Genomic DNA, 23,384 nt, shown 5'->3' with positions numbered 1-23,384 from the left:
GTCTTTACATTTATTCAATATTACCATATGCTATAATCTCTAGACCAGATGAGAACATCCAGCAAGCATAGACTTCCAAGCAGGAAACAAAATAAGTTGTAGGAAATGGAGCTGCTATAAAATTTTATGGACACTAGTTGCAAAATGCTTTTTGAAAATTGTAATAGTAAGTGGGAGAGTGGGTCACGCCTCATTTTTTATAGTCTTTTCTACACCCATCTTTCAGAAGTTTCCTTATGCTTGGTGATCAAAGTAGGCATTTAAAAATGGTGTGGTGTGGAAATAATTTTAGAATAACAGTTTAAATAATTAAACATTTTGTATTCCATTTTCTGTAAGCGATGGGAGGGTTTTTTTTTTTTAAGACTATTTCAACAACTAAATCCACTTTTGATTATTCTAATGGAAGGGGCTATATGACTAAGAGACACAAGTGACACTGTAATTTTGTTTATTCTCATCCAACTTTATGCCCAGTTTTAGTCAGCAAGTAAACTATTTAGAGTTTGTTTTCCTTTGCTGACTACCTTACTGCTAGCTTACTTTTAGCTAACGATGTTTAGAAATAGAAAAAGGGGTAAGGAATATATGCCTTCTGCATCTAAAAAAAGAAGACTCACCATAATCTGGGTAATTGAGAATTTTTATGAACTGTGCAATTGAAACATTCTACTTTAAAAGGGAGATGGGAATGTGGGCTTCCTCAAATCTTTTTTTTTTTTTTTAAATTATTTATTTATTTATTTATGATAGTCACACAGAGAGAGAGAGAGGCAGAGACATAGGCAGAGGGAGAAGCAGGCTCCATGCACCAGGAGCCCGACGTGGGATTCGATCCCGGGTCTCCAGGATCGCGCCCTGGGCCAAAGGCAGGCGCTAAACCGCTGCGCCACCCAGGGATCCCAAGGCTTCCTCAAATCTTAATGTTGAAATTAAAGATAAATTTAAGATATTAAATATTTATTATATACCTAAATATGAATGAGATAAACCCATTTAGGAAGTTTTTAAAATTTGGGGTGAGATGATTGTTGTAACTGAAAATTGAATATAGTTCTGAGTGCACTGATATTTGAGAATAAAAGTGTATTTTTTAAAATATTAAGTGTTTTTTTATTTACTTATTTATTAAAAAAATTTTTTAAAGATTTTATTTGAGAGAGAGTATACTAGCAAGTGGGGAGAGGGGCAAAGCGAGAGGGAGAAGCAGACTCCCCACTGAGCATGGAGCTCCACTTGGCGGGGTAGTCTTGCAACTTTGAGATCATGACGAGGTGAAATCAGGAGTCCTTGGCTTACCTGACTGAGACACCCAGGCACCCCAGAAACGTTTTAAAAATAGATTTTATAGTTCTTTTGATAAATGGAATGTGTATGTTCATGATGAGGAAAAAGCTTTTCATTATTCAGAATTATTTCTTAGATCTGCATTGTTTTCTCATTCTAGTCATGGGAAAATGGCAGCGCAACACTACAGCATCTTATCTGACTTAGTCAGCTATTACCCTATACCCCGACCTAATGCATCATTTGTAAGTCCTACATAATAATGATCATCACAATCATAATAATATACTACTCACCTTTCATAGGCTATTCATATCTATTATTTCATTTAAGCCCTTTGGTCTTTCCATGAAAACCATTAAAGTGAGTGTATATTCGTGTGTGTGTGTGTGTGTGTGTGTGTGTATAGTATAAAAACGGTATATATACATATAATATAAAAAATGCTTCTTGGTTGTTTAAGATAAGTATCATCATAATGGCAAAGAGGTAATTGAGGACTTCTACTATGTGTCAGGCTCTTTGGTAGGAAACTTACACACGTTATCTCATTTAGTCATCACCACTAACTTTTATAAAATAGGTCTCTGTATTCCTATTTTATGATGAGACCTCTAGTTGCAACTAGAGGAAGAGAAGATGGACTTTTAAGAGGGGTAAGGAAGGTACTGGTCTAGGTAGAGAGACAGTGATACTTGAAAACACTATTTGGTTATGTGACCACTCTCCAGAAAGTGGTCAGGAAAGTTAATTTATTTTTTTAAGATTTTATTTATTTATTCATGAAAGACAGAGAGAGAGAGAGAGAGAGAGAGGCAGAGACACAGGTAGAGGGAGAAGTAGGCTCCATGCAGGGAGCCTGACGTGAGACTCTATCCTGGCACTCCAGGATCACGCCCTGGGCCAAAGGCAGGCGCTAAACCGCTGAGCCACCCAGGGATCCCAGGAAAGTTAATTTTGTGGAGGAGGTTGGACTTGTGCTATTTACTGAGAAAGGGAACAAACCAGAAAAGGGTTAGTATAAGTGCTGATGAGTTTAGTTAGGATGTCTTAAGTTTAGGGAAGGGAAGCAGAGATCTTACAGAAGGTAGGTATAACCAACAGTGGTAAGATTTTTTTCCCCCCTGAACTGTATAGTTTTTTGTTAGGCATTTCTCTAGACATTATTAATGACATTTAAGTTTTGATTGTGTTTATGAAGGATTATAATGAAATGTTTATGCCTTGAATAGTTACATAAATTTTGGGATGATTTCATGGTATGTTACTGTTATAGCTACCATGTCCTACCAGGTTGAGTATGTTTTTTAAGCAAACTTGATGATATGAAATCTCAATTTTTAAAATTATTTTTTAAATATATAAGCAAAGCTTGTTTATTGTAGAAAAATTAGACTAGAAATTAACATGAAGGAAAAAATTGATAGTCCTACTACTGGATTTCATTATTATTTTTAAAATTTATTTATTAGAGAGCAAGGTGGGGGAGGAGCAGAAGGAGAGGGACAAGCAGACTCCAGACTTAGTGCACATCCAGATGCATGGCTCAATCCAAGATTATGATCTGAGCCAAAATCAAGAGCTGGATGCTCAACTGACTGAGTCACCCAGGTGCCCCTGAGTTGAATATATTCTGATTTTTCCTCCTATGTGTTGTTCCTTTCAGAAATATGGCTACACACACCTTTCTGCAGGAGAACTTCTTCGTGATGAAAGGAAGAACCCAGCTTCACAGTATGGTGAACTCATTGAAAAGTACATTAAAGATGGAAAGATTGTGCCAGTTGAGATAACCATCAGTTTGTTAAAGAGGGTAAGGAGTGTGAATGCCAGCCAATTTAAACCAGCATGGAAATGAGAAACTAATTCTATCTTTTCTTTTTCTTTTTTTTAAATTCTACCTTTTCTTTGAGTAATGGAAAAAAATGAGAGTAATAAATTTCTTGCTTGTGGTAGGTGGTCATGCTTTTTGGGAATAGCACTACTGGACATTCTACTTTTACCTGGGAAGAAATTAGACAGTAGCAAGCATTCTCTACCTTGATCTAGGATCAGCTAGCTCAACTTCACATCTACGTACGTGTCCTCAACTCTTCCCCAGTGTGCAGTGTCTCACTTGCATTTCTATTCTTCCTTTTTCTTTTCCTTCCTCCTTCTCCTCCTCCCCCTCACTTTTCCCTTTTCTGTTTTCTTGTAAGCTATAAGCTTTCTTTCTTCCCTCCCTCCTTTCCTTCCTCTCTTCCCTTTCTCCCTTTTTCCCATGACCCTGCTATTGTTGCTGTTTTCTCAATTTTGATGTTTCCTTTTGTGGTGAATATGTCACCATCTTCAGTATGAAATATGGAGATCAACAGCTAGCAAATTTAAATATGTCTCATCTTAAAAACAGATATCTTGCATGTACATGGTAACTCTCCACTATAGATTTCCAAGACTAGACATTAACAGGTATTTTGACATATAAGAAACAGTAAAGGAGAAATGCAGGAGTGAAAACAGCCAAGAAATAGTTGAAACCTAGTGGAAAAGAGATACATATGAGCACCTGGATGGAATCACAGAAACTTGAGGTGGAAGAGTGGCTCATTTACACACATTCTTACCTTTTGTTTCAGAGATTGGAATAACCTGCTTCCATTTCAGAATATATCCTCTCTCCCTATTCTCTGGATTAAATGCCTTGTCTCCACTTTATCACTCAGTATTGTGAAAAAGTGGTCACATTTTACTTTTTCACGTTCTGCTCTTCAGCCCTCTGTGGTCAGGTTCTACTTCCATCTTCATTGAAACTATTCTTGCTATTGTTAGCAGTGATCTTCCTTATCAAATCTAGGGGATATTTTTCATTATTTTTCTCTTTTTTAAAAAAGAATTTATTTGTTAGAGAGAGCCAGGAGTAGGGGAGGGAGAAGCAGACTCCCCACTGAGCAGGGAGCCCAATATAGGGCTCGGTCCCAGGACCTCAGGATCATGACTTGAGCTGAAGGCAGACACTTAATGGACTCAGCCACTCTCACACCCCTTTGGTCATTTTTCTTATAGTACTTAACTTTATTCACTGTCTTTTTGAAACTTCTTTGTTCTCTGTGACACTGTTTTTCTTGATTCTTTCCTATTTCAATGGCTATTGTTTTTTACATCTCCTTGCAAGTTTCCTAAACCATGATGTTCTCAGGGTTTTATCCATAGTCCTCTTCTCCTTTTATGTATTTCATGCTGGATGGTTTTAGCCATGTCCAAGGCTTTCATTATACTAATAAATGCTAAAATCTATAGCTCTAGACACAACTTTTTTTCTGAACTCCAGACCGATTAGATATCCATCTGAATATTTGGCAACTGTCTCAGTGTATCAGTGTATCATCTAAAATGTAATCACCCGGGCAGTCTGGGTGGCTCAGCAGTTTAGTGCCGCCTTCAGCCCAGGGCCTGATCCTGGAGACCTGGGATCGAGTCCCACGTCGGGCTCCCTGAATGGAGCCTGCTTTTCCCTCTGCCTGTCTGTCTCTCTCTCTCTCTTGAATAAGTAAATAAAAATTTAAAAAATTAAATAAAAAAATGAAATGAAATGAAATGTAATCACCCTTTATCTCCTTTCCTGGTTAATGGTTCTACCATTTGTGCCCAAATCTGAAATCTCGGAGCCAGCCATCTTGTATTTTCCACTTCTTCAATTTCCCAAATTCAGTGAACAAACCTTTCAATTATCTTCCTCTTAACTGTCTTTGATATAGTCTTTTTTTTTCTCCTTTACCACTGTCACCTTAGTTCAGATCCTCTTTTCCTTACCTTGACCATCACTAGAGCCTCCTCATGAATCTTTTTGCCTTTAATCCATGCTTACCCCTTCTAATTCATCCTTCATGTTGCAATCAGGGTGATTTTTTTTTTTTTTTTTTAGAGCTAGAGAGTGAGTGTGAGCAGGGGAGTGGGGCAGAGCAGGAGGGAGAGAGAGAATCTCAAGCAGACTGCAGAGCCCATCACAAAGCCTGTCACACGGCTCCATCTCACAAACCTGAGATCACGACCTGAGCTGAAATCCAGAGTCCATGCTCAACAGACTGAGCCACCCAAGCACCCTAGTCAGGGTGATTTTTTTCCAGAAGGTGATATAAGCATATTTGCTTAAAATTCCTTAGCAATCCTTTGTTGCTTCCAGAATAAAGAGCAGTTCCTTAGTGTGGTGTAATAAGTTCTTCATTAATCTTACCCCTACCTACTTTCTAGTCCTATCTTTCACCACTCTGTGTGTGTCTTAATATTCAGTTTTCTCAGCTTACTTCAGATTCATTAAAATTGTTATGCTTTCTCATTTCTGAGCCTTTATATATCCAGTTTACATCATCTGGAGTACCTTGACTCCCATCTGCTTGCCACTTTGCTATTTAGGACTTAGCTCCACTGCCATTTCTCTGATAAAGCTCTCTTGGGCAGTTTCCCTGGTAATTTGTGCTTTATTTTGTTGTCTTATCATTGCATCTTTTCCTATGTCCTCATAGAACTTAGCACATTTACTTACATGTAATTGTTACCTGCTGAACCGTGAGCCTCCCAAGAGCCATGTTACTGTTCATGTTCCCTGGTAATTAGGCCTTGAATAAATGTATGTTGAGTGAGTAGCACACCTCTTCAGATATCTTCCTCTGTCATAATCAGGGTAGAAATGCTGTAGCAGGGGCTCAAAAATATTCTGTGAAAGTTTTGTATTACTAGAGGATATTGGAGAAGCAAATGCTGGGATAAAGCCAACTTTTAGATAAAGGAATTAGAGGACCTGACAGCCTTTGTTCTTCGTGAGAAACAAGGAGCAGTTTGAGCACTGAGGGGACTGGATGTTGATGTGCTTTGGAATAGAGGTTGCTCCAGAATTGGTCAGAGTTCTGCATCAGTGCATACCCCATGGTGGCTGGCAGTGGTGAAGATTTGGAAACTAGGGACCTGCACCTCCCATTCACATATTTCAACATTCCGGTCTCAGACTTTGGCTAGGAATGGTGAAGCATGCTACTCTTGCTGTCTTCCTTGCTTGTATTCTTTCCTCTGCTACCTGTGTTTTGGGGTAGCCAGTGGCATTTAAAATTTAATTAGCTTCAGTCAAAAATGTATTAACTTTTATGCTAATAATTAATGCTTGCAGTCTCTTTATATTTGTCCAAAGCTTTGTGCAATTGGACTTGAATTATTGCGGAGAATCTGAATGCCTGCAGAAGCAGCATACTTCTTCCTATAGCAAAATGACTTGGGAGGGGAGAGGGGAAGGCAAGATGGGGTCTCTAGTAGCTGGAGCAAAGGTACTGGTTAATGCTTATTTTTTTTTCTTTCTGCTATTCATAACTTTGTGAATGTATATGTGAAAGTAATAAATGCTTACTGTAAAAAATTTAGAAACTGCAGAAAAAAACATTGTATGTGTATGTATATGTATATTGGATTATTTCCTTTAAGTCTTTTTTCTTCTATGCGCCCTCCACTCTTTACTGATGATTTAAGGAATAATAATAATAACAAAATACTTATATCTCCCTCACCCGGCTTAAGAAATTGGATTTCGTTAATGTGTTGAACCTGAATCTTCCTTTTCTTTTAGGAAATGGATCAGACAATGGCTGCCAATGCTCAGAAGAATAAATTCTTGATTGATGGGTTTCCAAGAAATCAAGACAACCTTCAAGGTTGGAATAAGACCATGGATGGGAAAGCAGATGTGTCTTTTGTTCTGTTTTTTGACTGTAATAATGAGGTAATGAAAACCTTCATCTGCTCATGGTCTTTAAGCAACTGATGGTCACTATTAGAGAAAAACAAAGTGACTTTTATATTTACATTTTATATTGGCAACAATATTACTTGAACTGGCAAATTGGATGGATGGAACAGCACTATCTTGAGGCTGCACTACTAAAAACTATTTGGCATCAGCAATCTTGTGGGCCTGAAATTTGCTTTATTTTCAAAATAACAAGTATTTGTTTTTTTAAAGGCTTTATTTATTCATGAGAGACAGAGAGAGAGGCAGAGACATAGGTTCAGGGAGAAGAAGGCTCCCTGCGGGGAGAAAAAAGTTTGAAGAGATTACAAAGAACCCGACATTAAAACTAAAAAAGAAACATGTAAGATAGCTTGGTTGGTTTGGGAAAAAAAAGTTTAATTTTTCTTCTAAGAGTGAAATGATCTTGAGAAAAGCAGGAAAGCCTTTTTTCTTCCTGGTACTTCTAATAACATACCCAGACATACCTTTAAATAACTAAATGAATTTCTCAGAATCATTTAATTAGAAGGCCTGACTGTTTGACAGCTGTAATATAACTTCATTAAATTAATGCCAACAGCCTGAAAGAATAAGAATCTAAAGTACTGCCTTGAAGGAAGTTGGCTATTCTTGGGTTGAATTGCAAATGTGCCTCTGGTGGAGAGACTTACTGCAGCCTTTGAGTTGTTTTAAAATGTAACTCTTTTTCCAACTCCCAAAAATATGTTTTCACTTATTCTTCAAAGTTAACTTTAGAATGTTACCGCAGCTTTATAACTAAGGAATGTTTATTCACGATTAACAAGGGATACTTTATTCAAATGCAAATATGTTGACTCTTAAATATTTGGATATTTATGGAATTATCAAAAAGTAAGCAAAATGGAACAAAGTTTGAGGCATGTAATTCATACCTAATAAGTTAATAATATATCCTAGATGGAAGCATACACATACAGATCTTCTTTTTATTGCGGTTTTAAAAAAAAGTACACAGGAAAAACTGAGTCATGAATGAATTCTTATTATGCTCTGTACTTATTTAACCTAGTTTATATAAATTGAACCACATGTTTAAATTTAAAAGGACTTTGCATGTTGATTAATGAATTAGACAAATTAGTTTTAATGTCGGGTTCTTTGTAATCTCTTCAAACTTTTTTCTCTTTTCAGGTTAAAAGAATGGCAAATGTGAACAGCAAATTCACATCTTTTTTTTTTTTGTAACGACTGTTTTATTTATTTCTCTTTTTAGATCTGTATTGAACGATGTCTTGAGAGGGGAAAGAGCAGTGGTAGAAGTGATGACAACAGAGAGAGCTTGGAAAAGAGGTACTTTGCAGAATTTACACATTGCCACCTCAGACTCAGTTTGGAACTTGAGGAGCAGATTAAATACCTGCCTCAATTTGCCCAGAAAAAGAAAATGGGATGCTTAAATATGTAAAATGTCTGGTCTAAGAAGATGATAAGGGAGTCGGTTGGGTTGGATCTGGGTTGTGCTCTGAGCAGTCCTATAACCTGGGGAAGAATGAGGGAGTACTTAGAATCTTGAGCATTATTTGCTGCTTTTGCAGAATTCAGACCTATCTTCAATCAACAAAGCCAATTATTGACTTATATGAAGAAATGGGGAAAGTCAAGAAAATAGATGCCTCTAAGTCTGTTGACGAGGTGAGTATCCCTAGCTTGCCTTAAAAGTCAAGTAAAAATGTGATTTAGTGGGGGCGGTGGGGTAGGTAGGCAGGAGACAAAGAGAAATGGCAGATTAGTTTGTTTGCTTTTAAAGACCCCGGAGACAAAATGGAAAATGAGATTTTTTTTCTCCATTTTGAATAACATCTAAAATAGATTTTACAACTTGAGACTTGTTCTTCACAAGAAGTGGATGGTTTATTAATTCCAAACCTCTTTTTTCAAGCACTGGAAAATTGGCATTTTGAGAACTGTGATTTGGACCATGTTCATTTTTAAAAATATCTAATGTGAATGGGGCCCCTCAAGGGCCCCAGGCTGCTTCCAACTTATCATCACAGAGCACAGAGCTCCAGGGGAGTAGGTCTTCCAGACCTAGCTCTTCTCACCTCCTCCAAAAATCCATAATTTCTAAACTGCTATGCAAGCCCTCAGTGCCCAGCAGCTTTTTCTGGTGTCTCTTAATCCAACTCCTCTCGCCTTGACTCCCTGAGTCTTTCTTTCTGGACCTTTCTTGTTTATCACATAATTCTAGGTTTATTTTTTTATTTTTTTTATTTTTTTAAGATTTTATGTATTTATTTGAGAGAGATAGTGAGCATGAGCAGGGGAGAAAGAGAGAGGGACAGGGAGAAGCAGACTCTTGCTGAGCAGGGAGTGACCCCAAGACTCTAGGATCATGATCTGAGCTGAGGGCAGATGTTTAACCAACTGAGCCCCAGTTCTATTGGTTTTTTATCCATTACTCCTTCCCATAGAGGTGAGGTGATACATCAGGGAACTTAGTGCTTTAGAATCAAAAGTAGAAAAATAAGCTACTTCAGTTTACATTTTATCAAATAATTGCTACTGATCAAGAAGTTTGTTTTGTCCTGAAACCACTAATAAAATTGAATGTATGTTCACAATTATGTATTTATGATATTATATGCCATTGTGTAAAGTAAAACAGATAAAACCAAGGAATTACAGTATTTTTTTAATGATACATCTTGAAAATTTATTTAAAAAATTGACCTTTTAGCAGGAACTTAGCCATATAGTGTTTTAATAATACCTGCTTTTAAAATTACTATTATTTTTGTCCTTTACAGGTTTTTGATGAAGTTGTGAAGATTTTTGACAAAGAAGGCTAACTCTAAACCTGAAAGGAAACTCAAAATCATGCTTGAATATTGCTTTGATAGCTGCTATTACAACCCCTTTTTAAGGCAATTTTAATCTTTCATAATTACATCTCAATTAATGGCTGGAAAGAATATAGTAAGACAAATTAAATTTTTTATCTTAGATTTTTTTGGTTATAGGAGTAGAGAGTAAATTCGGGTCTAATTTTATCTTAGCTATGGTGCTCACCAAACAAAGAAGGATATCAGCTAGTTCTTTGTTTTTACTCAAAAAGCATATCCCTTTTATAGTTTGTGCCTTCTGTGAGCAAAACTTTTTAGTATGTGTGTATATCCCTTTAATAATTACAACATGTTAGGATTAGGGATTCCCCACTTCCTCGTTTTCTTGCAGGTTTTAAATTTCCAACCTGTTAAGTGAATTTGTGGACCAAATTCCAAAGGAACTTTTTGTGTAGTCGGTTCTTGCAAAATGTGTTTGGTAAACAAACTCATAAAAAGAATTCCTAGAAGTGTTTTAGTATTTATCAAATAACTGACCATTTCCTACAGAAAAGTAAGAAAACTTAGGCTTTGCTTTATTACAACTTATACAAAGTTGTGTGACAGGGCATCTTCTTTGCTTCCAGGGATTGGGTTGGGGTCACTGGGGGTTCAGAGCCTGGCAGAGTTGTCAGCTTTATTCTGACATAAGTCTGAGGGTAAGAGGCAAGGATCACATCTAATGACATGTGTTCCTATGCTCTATTATATAGTGTTATTAATGATTAAACTGATCTTAACAGAATTCCTAGCAGTGGAACCTTGAAGTGCATGTATTAGGTTTATGGTAAATGATTTGGTTAGCATTTTAGTAACACTTCATTCAGAGTGTTTTTGTTTGTTTTTTAGACTAAATGTAGGGTTGGTATGAAGTAAAAAACATCTAGTGGTTAATTTCCCATTCGTGTTTTATTTTCTTGAATCCTTCTTTTTTTTCAGTTATTTGTTTAAGGAGATTTAAAAATCATTGCACTTTGGTCAGAAAAATAATAAATATATCTTATAAATGTTTGATTTCCTTCTTGGCTACTTTTATTTAGTATATTCTTTTTAGGCATCATGTTGAAGCATTGAAAGGCACAGAATTAAAAAAAAAAAAAAAAAAGGTTATAGAGTCCAAAGGAATTTTCCCTTAAATCCATTCTTCCTTTAAAAAAATCTCTGAGAAATTTGTTTTCCCCTTTCTTATCTTTTTCTGCCATTACTAATGCAGAGTGATTTCCAAGGTTCTTAATGTGAAATTTATTAAAATGTTTCTCATTTTTAGCACTTATGCTATTTGGTATACAGGATTAAGTCAGGTAAGGAATTTTGTCTTTGTGTAATTAGATTTTATATTTAAAGTCTTTGGGAATAGGAGCACCTGGCTGGCTCAGTGGTAGAGCATGCGTGATTCTTGATCTTATGGTCCTGAGTGCAAGCTCTACTTTGGACATAGCGTTTACTTTAAAAAAAAAAAAAAAAAAAAAAAAGTAGTAGTATAAGGTCATTGGGAATAGTGAAGGCAATTTATGGTTGTTTTACATTATAATAGGTTTATTTCTTTGTGTATTATGAAATTATTAATGATACATTTTTCAACATACTTGCCATTAGGAAACAAAGGATCTGTAAGTAATCTAAAATATTAGCACCAAAATTTGTATTGAGATTATTTTGGTTTCTTGGAAGGGATTGTAACGAATTCTTTTCTAGTGATTTAGTCCATACAGTACAGAGGGACTTTGCTGGTGGTTTAATCAAACAACTGCAGTGTGAAGCAAAAGTAAAGACTAAGGGTTTTTTTTTTTAATTTTTAATTTTTAATTTATTTTTTATTTTTTTTTTAAGACTAAGGTTTTGAGAATATTCCTACTCAAATAAATGAAGAAATTAATCAGATGGAATCTATTTATATTGATACTCAGAAGACTGCTGAGACTAGATGCTTTGCTTTCTTTCATCACACATCCTTCTGTGGCATTTGAGAACAGAAACCAAGAAACAATAATTACTAAATTATGAGCCTTTGCTTGTTGTTTGCTTTTGAGTAGAAAAACATGTTGGCAGTAGTGAGTTTAGGATTTGACTGAGTTACCTTTGACTTCGTTAGGTTGGTCATTCCATTTCAAGAAGTTTTTAACTTTTATGAAAGACCCCTGTGGAAGCCTTGCTTTTAAAAAAAATCAATATTATTTCCATTCAGTGATGTTGGATGTATATGAATTATTTGGTAAATAATCCCAATAAATTCTGTGCCGTGGCCTTTACTGTTTCAGATTTCTGTTCTCTCTCAAGCATATTGAAAGACCGAGAAGTATCATATATTTCACGTGTGGGTTTACAGCAAAAGCAGAGTTCAGGATATAGGAGAATTTTCTGCTCTGGTATTATGTTTGCACATCTTGAATTAAGTAGAAAGCACGACTTTAATCCCATTTCTTTAAGAAGTAATTTGGATTTAGGCACAAGTATAGCGTATTTCATTACCTACCTACATCATCAATTGCTTGTCTCTGTGATGGGGAGGTTGGCAGCGGGCAGTATCTCAGGATGCAGGGTTTTGGGGGCTTGTGGCTTTGTCATTTAATTTGAGTGGTTGCCTGACATTCCAGTGATCTCTGGAGACAATTTCAGTGGCTGAAAGTATTGGCCAAAGTGGGTCAGCATTTTTTCCCTGGAGGTTTGGTCCTTCATCTTCAAACACATACTAATTGCACTAGCCATGGTGCTACAGATATATTCTCTGCCTTCCAAGAGTTTTCTACCTGAAACTGATACCCTGATATGGGTAGACCTTCAGATGTTCTCTGTTGGCTAATATCATTATTATATAGCTATTTCACTTCTTCCTAGCCTACCTTCATACTTCGGCTAAATTAAGTACTCCTTAATTCTAGGCTTTTTTTTTTTTTTTTTTCCTAATGAAAGCAAGATAGCTTATTTATTGTGTACCAAGGAAAAAAAGGTAAAAATGGTCCTAATTACCTATCCCTCTATTTCTGTTTCTTCACCCCTGACTGTAGTATGAGTAAGCTTTTCTTGGATCCAGGTATGCTTTCCTTGGAATGAGTGTGGTTATTGTGATTGTGGTATTAATTCTGGGTCTCAGTTATGTTCTGCAGGTCACCAGCTTACCTGTCCTAGGGCGAGGTAAAGGATGAAGTTGAATTTCTGGCTATCACCCTATACCCTTGGTCAGCCATACCAGCTCCAAGCTATCACCAGAACTCAGATTTTTATGGGGGTCTCTGCTATTTCTGCTTATTAGAGCAGAACCTGGTTTTCTTGAGGCCTTCTTCAGAGAGGCTTTTCTTTCATGATTTTGTCCTCCTAAGACTGAGGCATGAAATAAGAGGGTTTAATGATTTTGTCCTATTTAGAATGGGTGAGATAAGGGTCATAAATCAACATTTCTTTAAGTGATGCTCTTCAGCCAAAGAAAATTTTTTATTTATGATATATTTTGAAGTACTTTACGCAGCTTCCTAATGCTGGCCTTTGATGCTCTAACCAACCAGAGGAAAAGCATCTGCAGAGGTAGGTTACCACATCGCAACTGTAACGGTAGATAATCCAGACAGACTTTAAAAAGTGTCTTCTGCACAGTAGAATTGAGCAGTTAAGCAGCATTCTGCAAAGATAGCAGATGCATTCTCATTTGGTTGAGCAACCACATTTAAAAAGAGAAAGTAAAATTCAAAAAACATGCATGTGAGCTTTGGGAATATTCATATTTTACCCTTTAGGAGGCTTTCTGGAAAAAATGTACTCTCAGTAGCTGCTGCTTCTATGAAATTAAGGGGGAAAAATTGCTATAGTGGACTCAATATAGACTTCCAAGAAAATCCCTGAATTGGCTGAGATTCCTTGCCAGTTTGTAAATGCTTGCAGCTCTCTAAGGACTCTGGGTGGAACTGGCCGTCTCACAACCACCTGGCTCCAAGGGCTTCCAGAACCAGAGGAAAAAGACATTGAATTGGTTCAGCAGTTAGTACTTTAAAGCACAAAGCTGTTGTACATGGCTCACTGTAGGTTGTTCATTAGTTTTATAGAGAAATAGTTTCACAAGTGGCTCTTAAGTAGCTGCCAGAATTTGGTCAGGGTATCTATGATTGAAAGCAAGGCTGCATCAAAATAGCCTTGTCAAAGTGGAAACCCTTCTTTTTAATTACCAGGTAGTGTACAAGAGTCACTACCATTATCCTATTCTGAACTAGGGTAGTGATTAAGATAGACATATTATTTACATTATTTGGGGGGAAAATGCTGAAGTTTAGTGGTTAACTTTCATGTTGGGTCAAAATCTTCTTACATCAAAATGACCAGTTTAAAACAGCTGCATCAAAATCCCCCTGGCATCAAATACTATGTCAGAATGTCCATGTCATATCCAGTATCAAACATGATTGAGCAGAGACTCTTCCTCTGTTTAGGGGCCTTTACTTAGGTCTGGATAAGTGCTCCTTAGGGAAGGAAGGTGTGCTACTGGACTTGAGGCTGCTGCTCCTGTGTGCTAATGGAAGATTCAGAAATGGGATGAGATGAGGACAGGGAGAGTGAAACCATTTGTATAGAGAAGCAGGAGTAGGTTCAGTCCAGTTCTCCATCCATAATGGCCTATAATACGATTTATTCTAGCCATAATCATTCCTACTAAACACCGTTTCCTAATCTAAAGTCCAAAGTTTTCATGATCCATAGACCACATTTCCACTACTCTCTAAGAGTATTTTGTTGATGAAAATGGGTTTCAGGAATGTGATTCCTTTGATACCATCTATCTTCATTTATCCTTAACTTATGGTTTGAGTAATTTTGTGGATATTTATGAGTTTAGCTTGTGTTTATGACTTAAAGTAGCTGTTTAATTTATGGTCATCAGCTAAATCATTGTTAGGACAATACACAGACTGTGGCCACTTGGTCAGATAACAGCTAGATTCACACTGTTATCACACTGTTAGGAGGCATTATTACAGTTCGTAATCACATTCATGAAAGGATCTGCCATCTTAATTGAGCTAACATCATGTTAACAAGCTACATTTCAGAGATGCTAACCTGTGACTGAGATCAGAGTTTGTTACAGGAAATCTATATCTTCCTTGGGTAATATGCCTGTCATCAGACCAGGAGATGACGAGAGCACTAAATGATGACGTTACAAAAACTTGGTTGGCCATTCATTCAAAATATGTTTGAGACAGATTAATTAGGGATACCATAATCAGTTATACACAGTTCCTGCTCTCAACAAACTCACCAGTTAAGCTCAAGTCTAGTGGTTTCTTAACTGTATTGTGTTTTGCATAGTGTTTTAATGACCGCACACTTTTACCTCTGTGATCTCATTTTGTTTTCCAAATCATGTAGGTTGGGATGGCAGTTTTCCTGTTTCATGAATTATTAAACTGAAGCCCAAGGAATCCAAGTCAATTGCCCAACAATCTATAGTTAGATAGTTGTAAGTCTGGAATTGGACTCCAGACCTTTGGCTCTTACCAGATCTGCCTCCTGTCTTTCTGGTAGCCTGTACTTCCTCATCACTAGCTCGTTACCTTGTTTATTTTCCCTATTGCACAGATCTGCAATTTGTGAGGTTACTTTGTTTACTTATTGTTGACCTCCCATGCTAGATTATAAGTGTCAGGAGAACAAAAATGTCTCTTTTCATCTCTGTTTCCCAGTGTCTGCACATGGTAGGCTCTCAATAAATATTTCTTTAAAAAAAAAATGAAGAGAGAAATTATTCTTTAAAAGAGTATGTATGGGCAGCCCCGGTGGCGCAGCGGTTTAGCACCGCCTGCAGCCCAGGGCATGATCCTGGAGTCCTGGGATCGAGTCCCACGTCAGGCTCTCTGCATGGAGCCTGCTTCTCCCTCTGCCTGTGTCTCTGCCTCTCTCTCTCTCTGCATCTCTATGAATAAATAAATAAAATCTTAAGAAAAAAATTAAAAAAAAGAGTATGTATGTATGTATTTATTTATTGAAGAAAGATCATGGAGAAGCAGAGGCCAGCTCACCACTGAGCAGAGAGCCCGACCCAGGGCTCAATCCCAGGACCCTGAGATCACTTATGACTTGAGCCAAAGGCAGACATTTAATCAACTGAGCCACCCAGGCACCCCTCTGCTGTCATTCCTAACAAAAACTTAGGTAAAGTCATATTTTGTGATGTTTCAGAGCCACTTCTATTTAATAGAATTTCATTCAATAAGTGGAATATTTATTGAATGTCTTTTAAACCTTAAAAAAAAAAAGAAACCAAACAGTGCCTCAGGCATCACTCCCAGAAATTTTAATTTCATTTTAAAGGCTCCCCAGGTGATTCTGAATCAGTGGTTCTCAAACTTTCAGGTGCATCAGAATCATTTGGAAGGCTTATTAAACCCAGTTTGTGGGGCCCACCCCAGAGCTGCTGGTTCACTAGATCTGGGTATGACCCAAGAATTTGTGTTTCTTAAGAAGTTCAGGCGATACTGGTGCTTTGAGAACCACTATACTAAACAGTGACTAAGGCTGATATTGGAACTCCCAGTCTTGTATCTTGGGGCAAGGGACCAAGCAAGTCTTCTTGGTATTTATTCCCAGTGCCTAACAGAGTAAGTACTCTGTGCTGGATAAATGACAAATTGATAACAACCCTAATGAGAACTCACAAACAGTTGCCTAGTCTGCCATCCCTGAAGCCCCCTGAGGGGGTGGAGGGAAAGAGTAGGGAGAAGGACTAGAAGAAGATCACAAATGTTCTCTCCTGAAGAAGTTGTCAGATGGGTACAAACTTGATATGATAGGGTGGCTTTTAGCTCACCAGCTGCCACTGTCATAAAAGGTGAGGAGAGCCCTGGGGGCCACTGTCACTGTCCAGACTTCTGAAGGGAGATGTAGTAGTTGTGTTCAGTGTGGGCTTGAGGGCACAGCTAGGACCGTGGAAGCAAGAGAAGACCTTTTAAAGTTAGAGCTGCCCAGCAGTGAATTGGGATAGAGGACATGAGTTCTCCATCACTGGAGGTGTGCAAGCAGCCTGGATGCCTACTCAGCAGGATGTTTTAGAATCTTCCAGCCCTTAGGTTCAATGGTTTGTGGACCATACTGTTCAAGTTGTAGCTATCTAAATCTGAGGTCCACCTGGAATCCCAGCCATATTCTTTGGGCTCTCTTGAAACCCAGCATGCAAAACAGCTTCCTGTTAATAGGAGCAGGGAGGAAAGGCTGAGGAACATCATGGGAGCCTGTGCCTTCCCACAGGGACCCAGATACTGAGAAATTTCTTTAAGCTTCTGTTTCTGCCTCCCGGGTCCCCTCCCCAAGCCTGGAATAGGTACTCAACAAAGTTTGTTGGTGGTAATACCGCTGGTGGTGAGGAGGTGCCTGTTTTGAATCAGAGGAGAGGAATAGCACTAGCAAAAGCATGACAGGATGAGTGAAGGGTGGGGTCCATATACCAAACAATGGGAGATAGGAACATAAAGACATAAAGACAAGGTGGGGAAATGTAATGGACAAACCATAAAGGCAGGTAAAAGAATGTGGACTTATCTGTGTCTGTTTAGCCGAGTCCAGACTAGAATGCTGGGCAACTGCCTAGCTAGATGAGGCTGTTTGACAAAAGCTTCTCAGATTTTGGAGGCTGCTCTACTCCTTACCCCCTCCTCTTTTTCTCCTCTTTCTCCTCCTTGCTGTGAGCTGTCCCTTGAGTTCTGTTCTGAACCCTAATGGTTTTTCCATCTCACTAGGGACAGTTTGCAAACCCTCCCTGGCTTGGCCTGGGTTAGGGCTGGGCCCAGGGCCGGCCTGCCTGAGCTGGGGAGAGGAGGCGCCTCCTAGCAATAAGCAACCCACAGAATTGTGTCTGTTATTTAAGAAAAGTTTCTGGGTTTTCGGCTAATTGCAAAAATACATAATGGATGCTTTTCGCATCTGCTAGTTATTCTGGAACAGGCCTGCATCCAAGAGCAAACTTTAAACAAACAATAAGATTATGGAGCTTAACTATTTCAATGTGTAACAGAAAACAAAGCCAAGGCCCAAAAAGTTACATTAACACACATCCATGCAGACACAAGCAATTGTACCAACAGATACAAATACATACCAACATACAGATGCACCTTCTGGCTCCAGTGCTCACAATGCCTGCACAATAGCACGTAGTACATACATGCACACACAACCTGCACATGTGCCCATCACCAGCACCAGTACACGGACACACAGATACACATGCTTAAATTCATAGACACGTGTACACCTACCCAGTTAGGCAACACAGACACACAACCCCACACACAAATGCATTCACACAAATCATTTTTATTGCAACAAGTGGTTCTCTTGTGCGGGTGAGTGGGCCCTTCTGGTCCTCAGGTTGAGTGAAACAGTCGGGCACTGGCTGTGCCTGGTTGGCATCGGGTGTAGTTGTTCAGTGTGGCCGCCAGGGGGCACCCGTCACCCATCCTGCATCCACTTGCCCTTGGTTCCGCCAGCCTGTCAATTGCTTCTGTCCCAGGAGCCTGCCCCTTCCTGATCCAGCTCCCTGCACAGAGCTGGGAGTCTCCTTATTTCCAACCTCAACCTTCTAGGATCCACTGTACTCATTCTCACCTTTTCCCTCTCCCAAACCACTGAAACAGTCACAGCTCCTCCTGTCTCCTCCCTCCTAGCTGAACAAACATATTTCAGAGCCCCCTGTCCCGTCCTGAGACCGTGGCTTGGGAACTGGATCTGTCAGGTCTTAATCATAATGTGACCTCTCCCAAAAGCTTCTCCCCCTGGAGCAGCTGTCAAAATCCCATCTCTTTTTCAGAGCCTGAGATAGCATCTCCCAGGGCAGGATTGCCCGAGTTAACAATGCATGTTAAAATAACTGAATGAGTTCATGCCCAACTCAACAACTTCCCCACTAGCCCTACCTGAGAGGTCTTCCACCCCCAGCACCTGCCTCCTGACTTTTTTCCCCCTCAGTGTGTCTATAAAACAAATCCTGGGGGATCCCTGGGTGGCGCAGCGGTTTGGCGCCTGTCTTTGGCCTAGGGTGCGATCCTGGAGAACTGGGATCGAATCCCACGTCGGGCTCCCGGTGCATGGAGCCTGCTTCTCCCTCTGCCTGTGTCTCTGCCTCTCTCTCTCTGTGACTATCATAAAAAAAAAAAAAAAAAAAAAATCCTGGCTTCAACACATAAGCTAGGGTAGAAAGGCCCTGGTATGTCATGAAGTCTGTCTTTTTCAGCATCCCTGACAGGTAACTACCCTAGCGACAGATTGCTCACCACTCCCTAAGCAGTTGTCCCCACTGGGCGGCTCAGACTTCTAGGAAGTTTCTCTATGTTCCTTCTCCATAAACATTCCCAGAGCTCCGTCTTCATGACAGGGTCTGCGGCAGGCCTAGATTTCTTCTCTTTCACAAGCTAATAGTCTGGAAAGCACAGCCTGAGATCTGCATTAGTGCAGCAAGTACAAAGTGCAGGGGAGGGTGTGGTGAACTTTCCAGAGGAGTGAGGCAGGGAGTCCGGGAGTCCGAGGGACTGAGAGCTGAACAGAGACAGTGAATAGAACAATAGTTATTGAACGCTTACTGTGTTTGCGACTGCTGCTCCTCAGAGGAACAGTTCTGACCCAGGTCAGCCTGCCTGCAGTCTGACAGTTTAACCACTAGGCCAAACATCTCTTACAACAGGAGTTTGGGGGCAGATATGCCAGGCGTATTAGTTTTCTATTTCTGTGTAACGAATCATTACAAACTTGGTGACTTTAAACAACCACGTGTTACCTAACAGTTCAGAAGTCTGGGTTCTCTGCTCACAGTATCACAAAGCCGAAATCAAGAAACCAGCTGGGCTGGGCTCTCATCTGGAGGCTGGGAGAAAGAGAATCTACTTCCAAGCTTATCCATACTGTTGGTAGAACCCAGTTCCTTGCAGTTGTAAGACTGAGGCACCCATTTCCTTGTTGACTGTTGGTCATGGGGTGCTCTTGGCACTAGAGGCGGGGCTCAGGTCTCTTGCCCCTTCCATTTTCCAGACAACAAAGGCAGATGGAATCTTCCTCATGCTACACATCTCTGACTTTCTCTTCGGTCTCCAGCTAGACAGTCATGTCTTTTATGCTTTGTTTATAAATGCATCCAAAAATTTAGAAACTAATAAAATTCTTTTTTGTATAATTGTGTTAGTATCATTCACTGCAGAGCTGGTGGTTACTAGACGGCATTTTATTTCATGCACAACTTTTTCTTCTACTATTTCCTTACTGCCTTTATTTCTCTCTCATGTTTATCCAGTCTCTCATTCAGCCTCCCCTTCCCCCTCGACACCTCTCCTTTCAGGGCCCACTGCTCTCCCACTCGAATCTCATCTGCGAGTGTCTAAACCTGCTGGTCACTAACTAGTCAGCCTGAATTCCTCTCATCATAGCTTCTGCACGGGGGCTAGTCTTTTCTGGAACATATCTTTTTTCTTCCATGGCTTATTTCCATGGGTTGGAGGGTTGTCTGGAGAAAACGCTCCAAGTAATTAACTAAGGAAGGGTGCATGGGACATAAATACTCTGACTCCAGTATGGCTCCATATGTCTTTATTCTAGTCTAGTGATTGATAGTTTAGCCTATATAGAGTTCTAGATTGAGAACTCTGCTTGGCCTGCATTTGGAAGCATTTCTCTGCTGACTGCTAGCATCCTGTGTTCCTGCTGAGAATTCTGAAGTCATTCTCATTCCTTTGTGATCTTTTTTTCTTTATTTTCATTTTTCTCCCCTCTGAAAGCTTTTAGATCCTCTCTCTCTCTCTCTCTCTCTCTTTTTTTTTAGATCTTCTCTTTAATCCCTGTGTTCAGAAGTGTCCAGATACTGTACCTGAGTGTGGGTCACCTTGTCATTCATTTTGGGGGCACATACTGAACTCTTTTAATATGGAGATTTTATGAACTTGGTTTATGGGAAATTTTCTTATGTAACTTTTAAATAATTCCTCTTCTCCATTTGTATCTGTGCTAGAATTCCTGTTAGTTGGATTTTTAACTTCTTGGATTGATGCTTTAAGTAGTTTATATTTTCTCTCATATTTTCCTTTTTAAAAAAAGTTTATTGGGCAGCCCGGGTGGCTCAACAGTTTAGCGCCACCTTCAGCCCAGGGTGTGGTCCTGGGGACCCAGGATCGAATCCCACATCAGGCTCCTTGCATGGAGCCTCCTTCTCCCTCTGCCTGTGTCTGTGCCTCTCTCTCTCTCTCTCTCTCTCTCTTTCTGTGTCTCTCATGAATAAATAAAATCTTTTTAAAGTTTATTTTTCTTAGTAATCTCTACACTCGATGTGGGGCTCAAACTCAACCCTGTGATCGAGTTGCATGCTCCTCCAACTGAGCCAGCTAGGAAACCCATTCTCTCATATTTTCTACCTCCTTATCTTTTTATTTCACTTTCTGAAACTCTTCCTTAGCTTGAAAACATTCTATTTCTGTTACATATATTTTTATACTATATATACATTATATATAATTTATTTACATATTATATAAATTATATAATTAATATACACATATACAATTATATAGTTAATATATATGTAATATAAATATATAATAAATATATATATATTTAACCCAAGAGCTCTGTTTGGTTCTTTTTTCTTTATATTATCCAGTTTTTATTTTATGGACACAGTACCCCCCTGAATCCCTGTGGGGGTATTAATAGAGTGTAAACTTTTTCTAGATCTCTGTTCCTTGCATCATTTCCATTTCCTCTGGGGTCACTTTATTTGTTTGCCTTAGGTTCAGTTTGGAGGCTTTCCTCAAATATGTGGTAATCTTTGGGTGTCCATTCGCATTTAAGAATGAAGAGCTAGGGACGCCTGGGTGGCTAGTGGTTGGGCATCTGCCTTCGGCTCAGGTCGTGATCCCAGAGACCCAGGATCGAGTCCCACATCGGGCTCCCTGCAGGGAGCCTGCTTCTCCCTCTGCCTGTGTCTCTCACGAATAAATAAATAAAATCTTAATTTAAAAAATAAGAATGGGATCCCTGGGTGGCGCAGCGGTTTGGCGCCTGCCTTTGGCCCAGGGCGCGATCCTGGAGACCCGGGATCGAGTCCCACATCGGGCTCCCGGTGCATGGAGCCTGCTTCTCCCTCTGCCTGTACCTCTCCCTCTCTCTCTATCATAAATAAAAATTTTTAAAAAAAAGATAAAAAAAAATAAAAAATAAAAAATAAGAATGAAGAACTAAAGAGCTTGCTGATTAGCTGGCATGCGCCAGTTGACAAGGCGCTCAGTTAGTCATGACAGCAGAGGACTTCCTCCCCCATCCCCTCCCCCCTACCAGGGAACATTAGATTTCTCCAGAAACTGCCTGCTCCCACCTGAAGAGTAGACTGCCCTCCTGGTGCTCTGTGCCCAGGTGTGGGGAGGCACTGTCCAGTCTGCAGATTCTCCTTTCATCCGCTGATTTGAGCTCTGTGTCTGCTGGTTGCACCAAGGAAAACCACCTCTTTCCTTGGCTGTATCTTCTCTGCATGCCCCGTGCCAAGGCTTTCTCTGCCCTCCTGCATCAGTTACACTCTTCCATCTGCTCTCTTTGTCCTGAAATTTGTTGTAGCATCTCCCCTGCTGATGGTACCTCACTCATTATTTTTATTGTTGTGGGTTTACATCCTTATTTCTTTTTGTTTTTAATTTTTATTTATTTATGGTAGTCGCAGAGAGAGAGAGAGAGAGGCAGAGACACAGGCAGAGGGAGAAGCAGGCTCCATGCACCGGGAGCCCGACGTGGGATTCGATCCCAGGTCTCCAGGATCGCGCCCTGGGCCAAAGGCAGGCGCTAAACCGCTGCGCCACCCAGGGATCCCTACATCCTTATTTCTTAACTGTCATTTTGGAAAGGCTCTCGAGAAAAACAGGAATAAAAGAAGCCATCAATATATCATCCTCAGTGACGTGTCAGCCAAAACTCCTGTCCCTCTTATTACCACACTGGCCCAGTTGCAAGGTCCTCAAAATGTGTCTTGGGACTCCTGTGGTCGTTCCCTCGTCCCTGAGCTGCAGGAACCACTTCTTCACCTTTCAAGGCTCGTTCCTCTGCAGGAAAGGACTGTAGGCTTCTTTACACCGAGTGTGTAAAGGTCAAGTCAGGTGAGAGCTTCTGGTGAACACAGTCCCTATTGGTTCGTACCTGACAAATGAAGACTGATTGGTTCTATTTCAGTTTTCAGGCATGATTTGGGAAAGCTATATAGCTCAGGCTTGAGCACTGTTCTTATATGATCACCGTTCTTATATGATCTCCGTTTTTATATGACCCCTAAAATTATCTCATGTTACTCACTGGTGATAAGAGCACAAGTGTGAATCTCCCAAAGGGCTGAGACAGGCCAACTGTGGCTGGAGAGAGGTTGCTGCTACTCCATACTTGATCCTCTGTCTCTAGGCCCGGACATGCAGCCTGTGATCACTGAGGGGCCACTGCTGCCCCTGACCTAAAAGGCTATAAAGCCTGGTTGCCGGAAGGGGCTCTGC

General features: G+C 39.7%; 1 protein-coding gene across 2 annotated transcripts in view; it reads left to right on the top strand.

The window, feature by feature from the left end:
• Window positions 1-12,144, top strand: part of CMPK1 (cytidine/uridine monophosphate kinase 1) — a 33,259-nt gene extending 21,115 nt beyond the window's left edge. Inside the window, exons 1-6 of one of the 2 annotated variants that reach the window (XM_038558112.1) lie at window positions 1,448-1,532; window positions 2,954-3,100; window positions 6,875-7,027; window positions 8,292-8,368; window positions 8,614-8,710; window positions 9,826-12,144. In XM_038558112.1, the coding sequence (XP_038414040.1) occupies window positions 1,458-1,532; window positions 2,954-3,100; window positions 6,875-7,027; window positions 8,292-8,368; window positions 8,614-8,710; window positions 9,826-9,867 (591 nt within the window). In that variant the 5' untranslated portion in view covers window positions 1,448-1,457 and the 3' untranslated portion in view covers window positions 9,868-12,144. Of the gene's footprint in view, window positions 1-1,447; window positions 1,533-2,953; window positions 3,101-6,874; window positions 7,028-8,291; window positions 8,369-8,613; window positions 8,711-9,825 lie in introns of those variants that run through there. The other variant, XM_038558111.1, reaches the window with a different exon arrangement.
• The last annotated feature ends 11,240 nt before the right edge of the window (window positions 12,145-23,384 follow it).

The sequence above is a fragment of the Canis lupus genome, chromosome 15, assembly GCF_011100685.1.
Source record: "Canis lupus familiaris isolate Mischka breed German Shepherd chromosome 15, alternate assembly UU_Cfam_GSD_1.0, whole genome shotgun sequence".
Lineage (NCBI taxonomy): Eukaryota > Metazoa > Chordata > Mammalia > Carnivora > Canidae > Canis > Canis lupus.
This window is presented reverse-complemented; position numbering and strand designations above follow the sequence as displayed.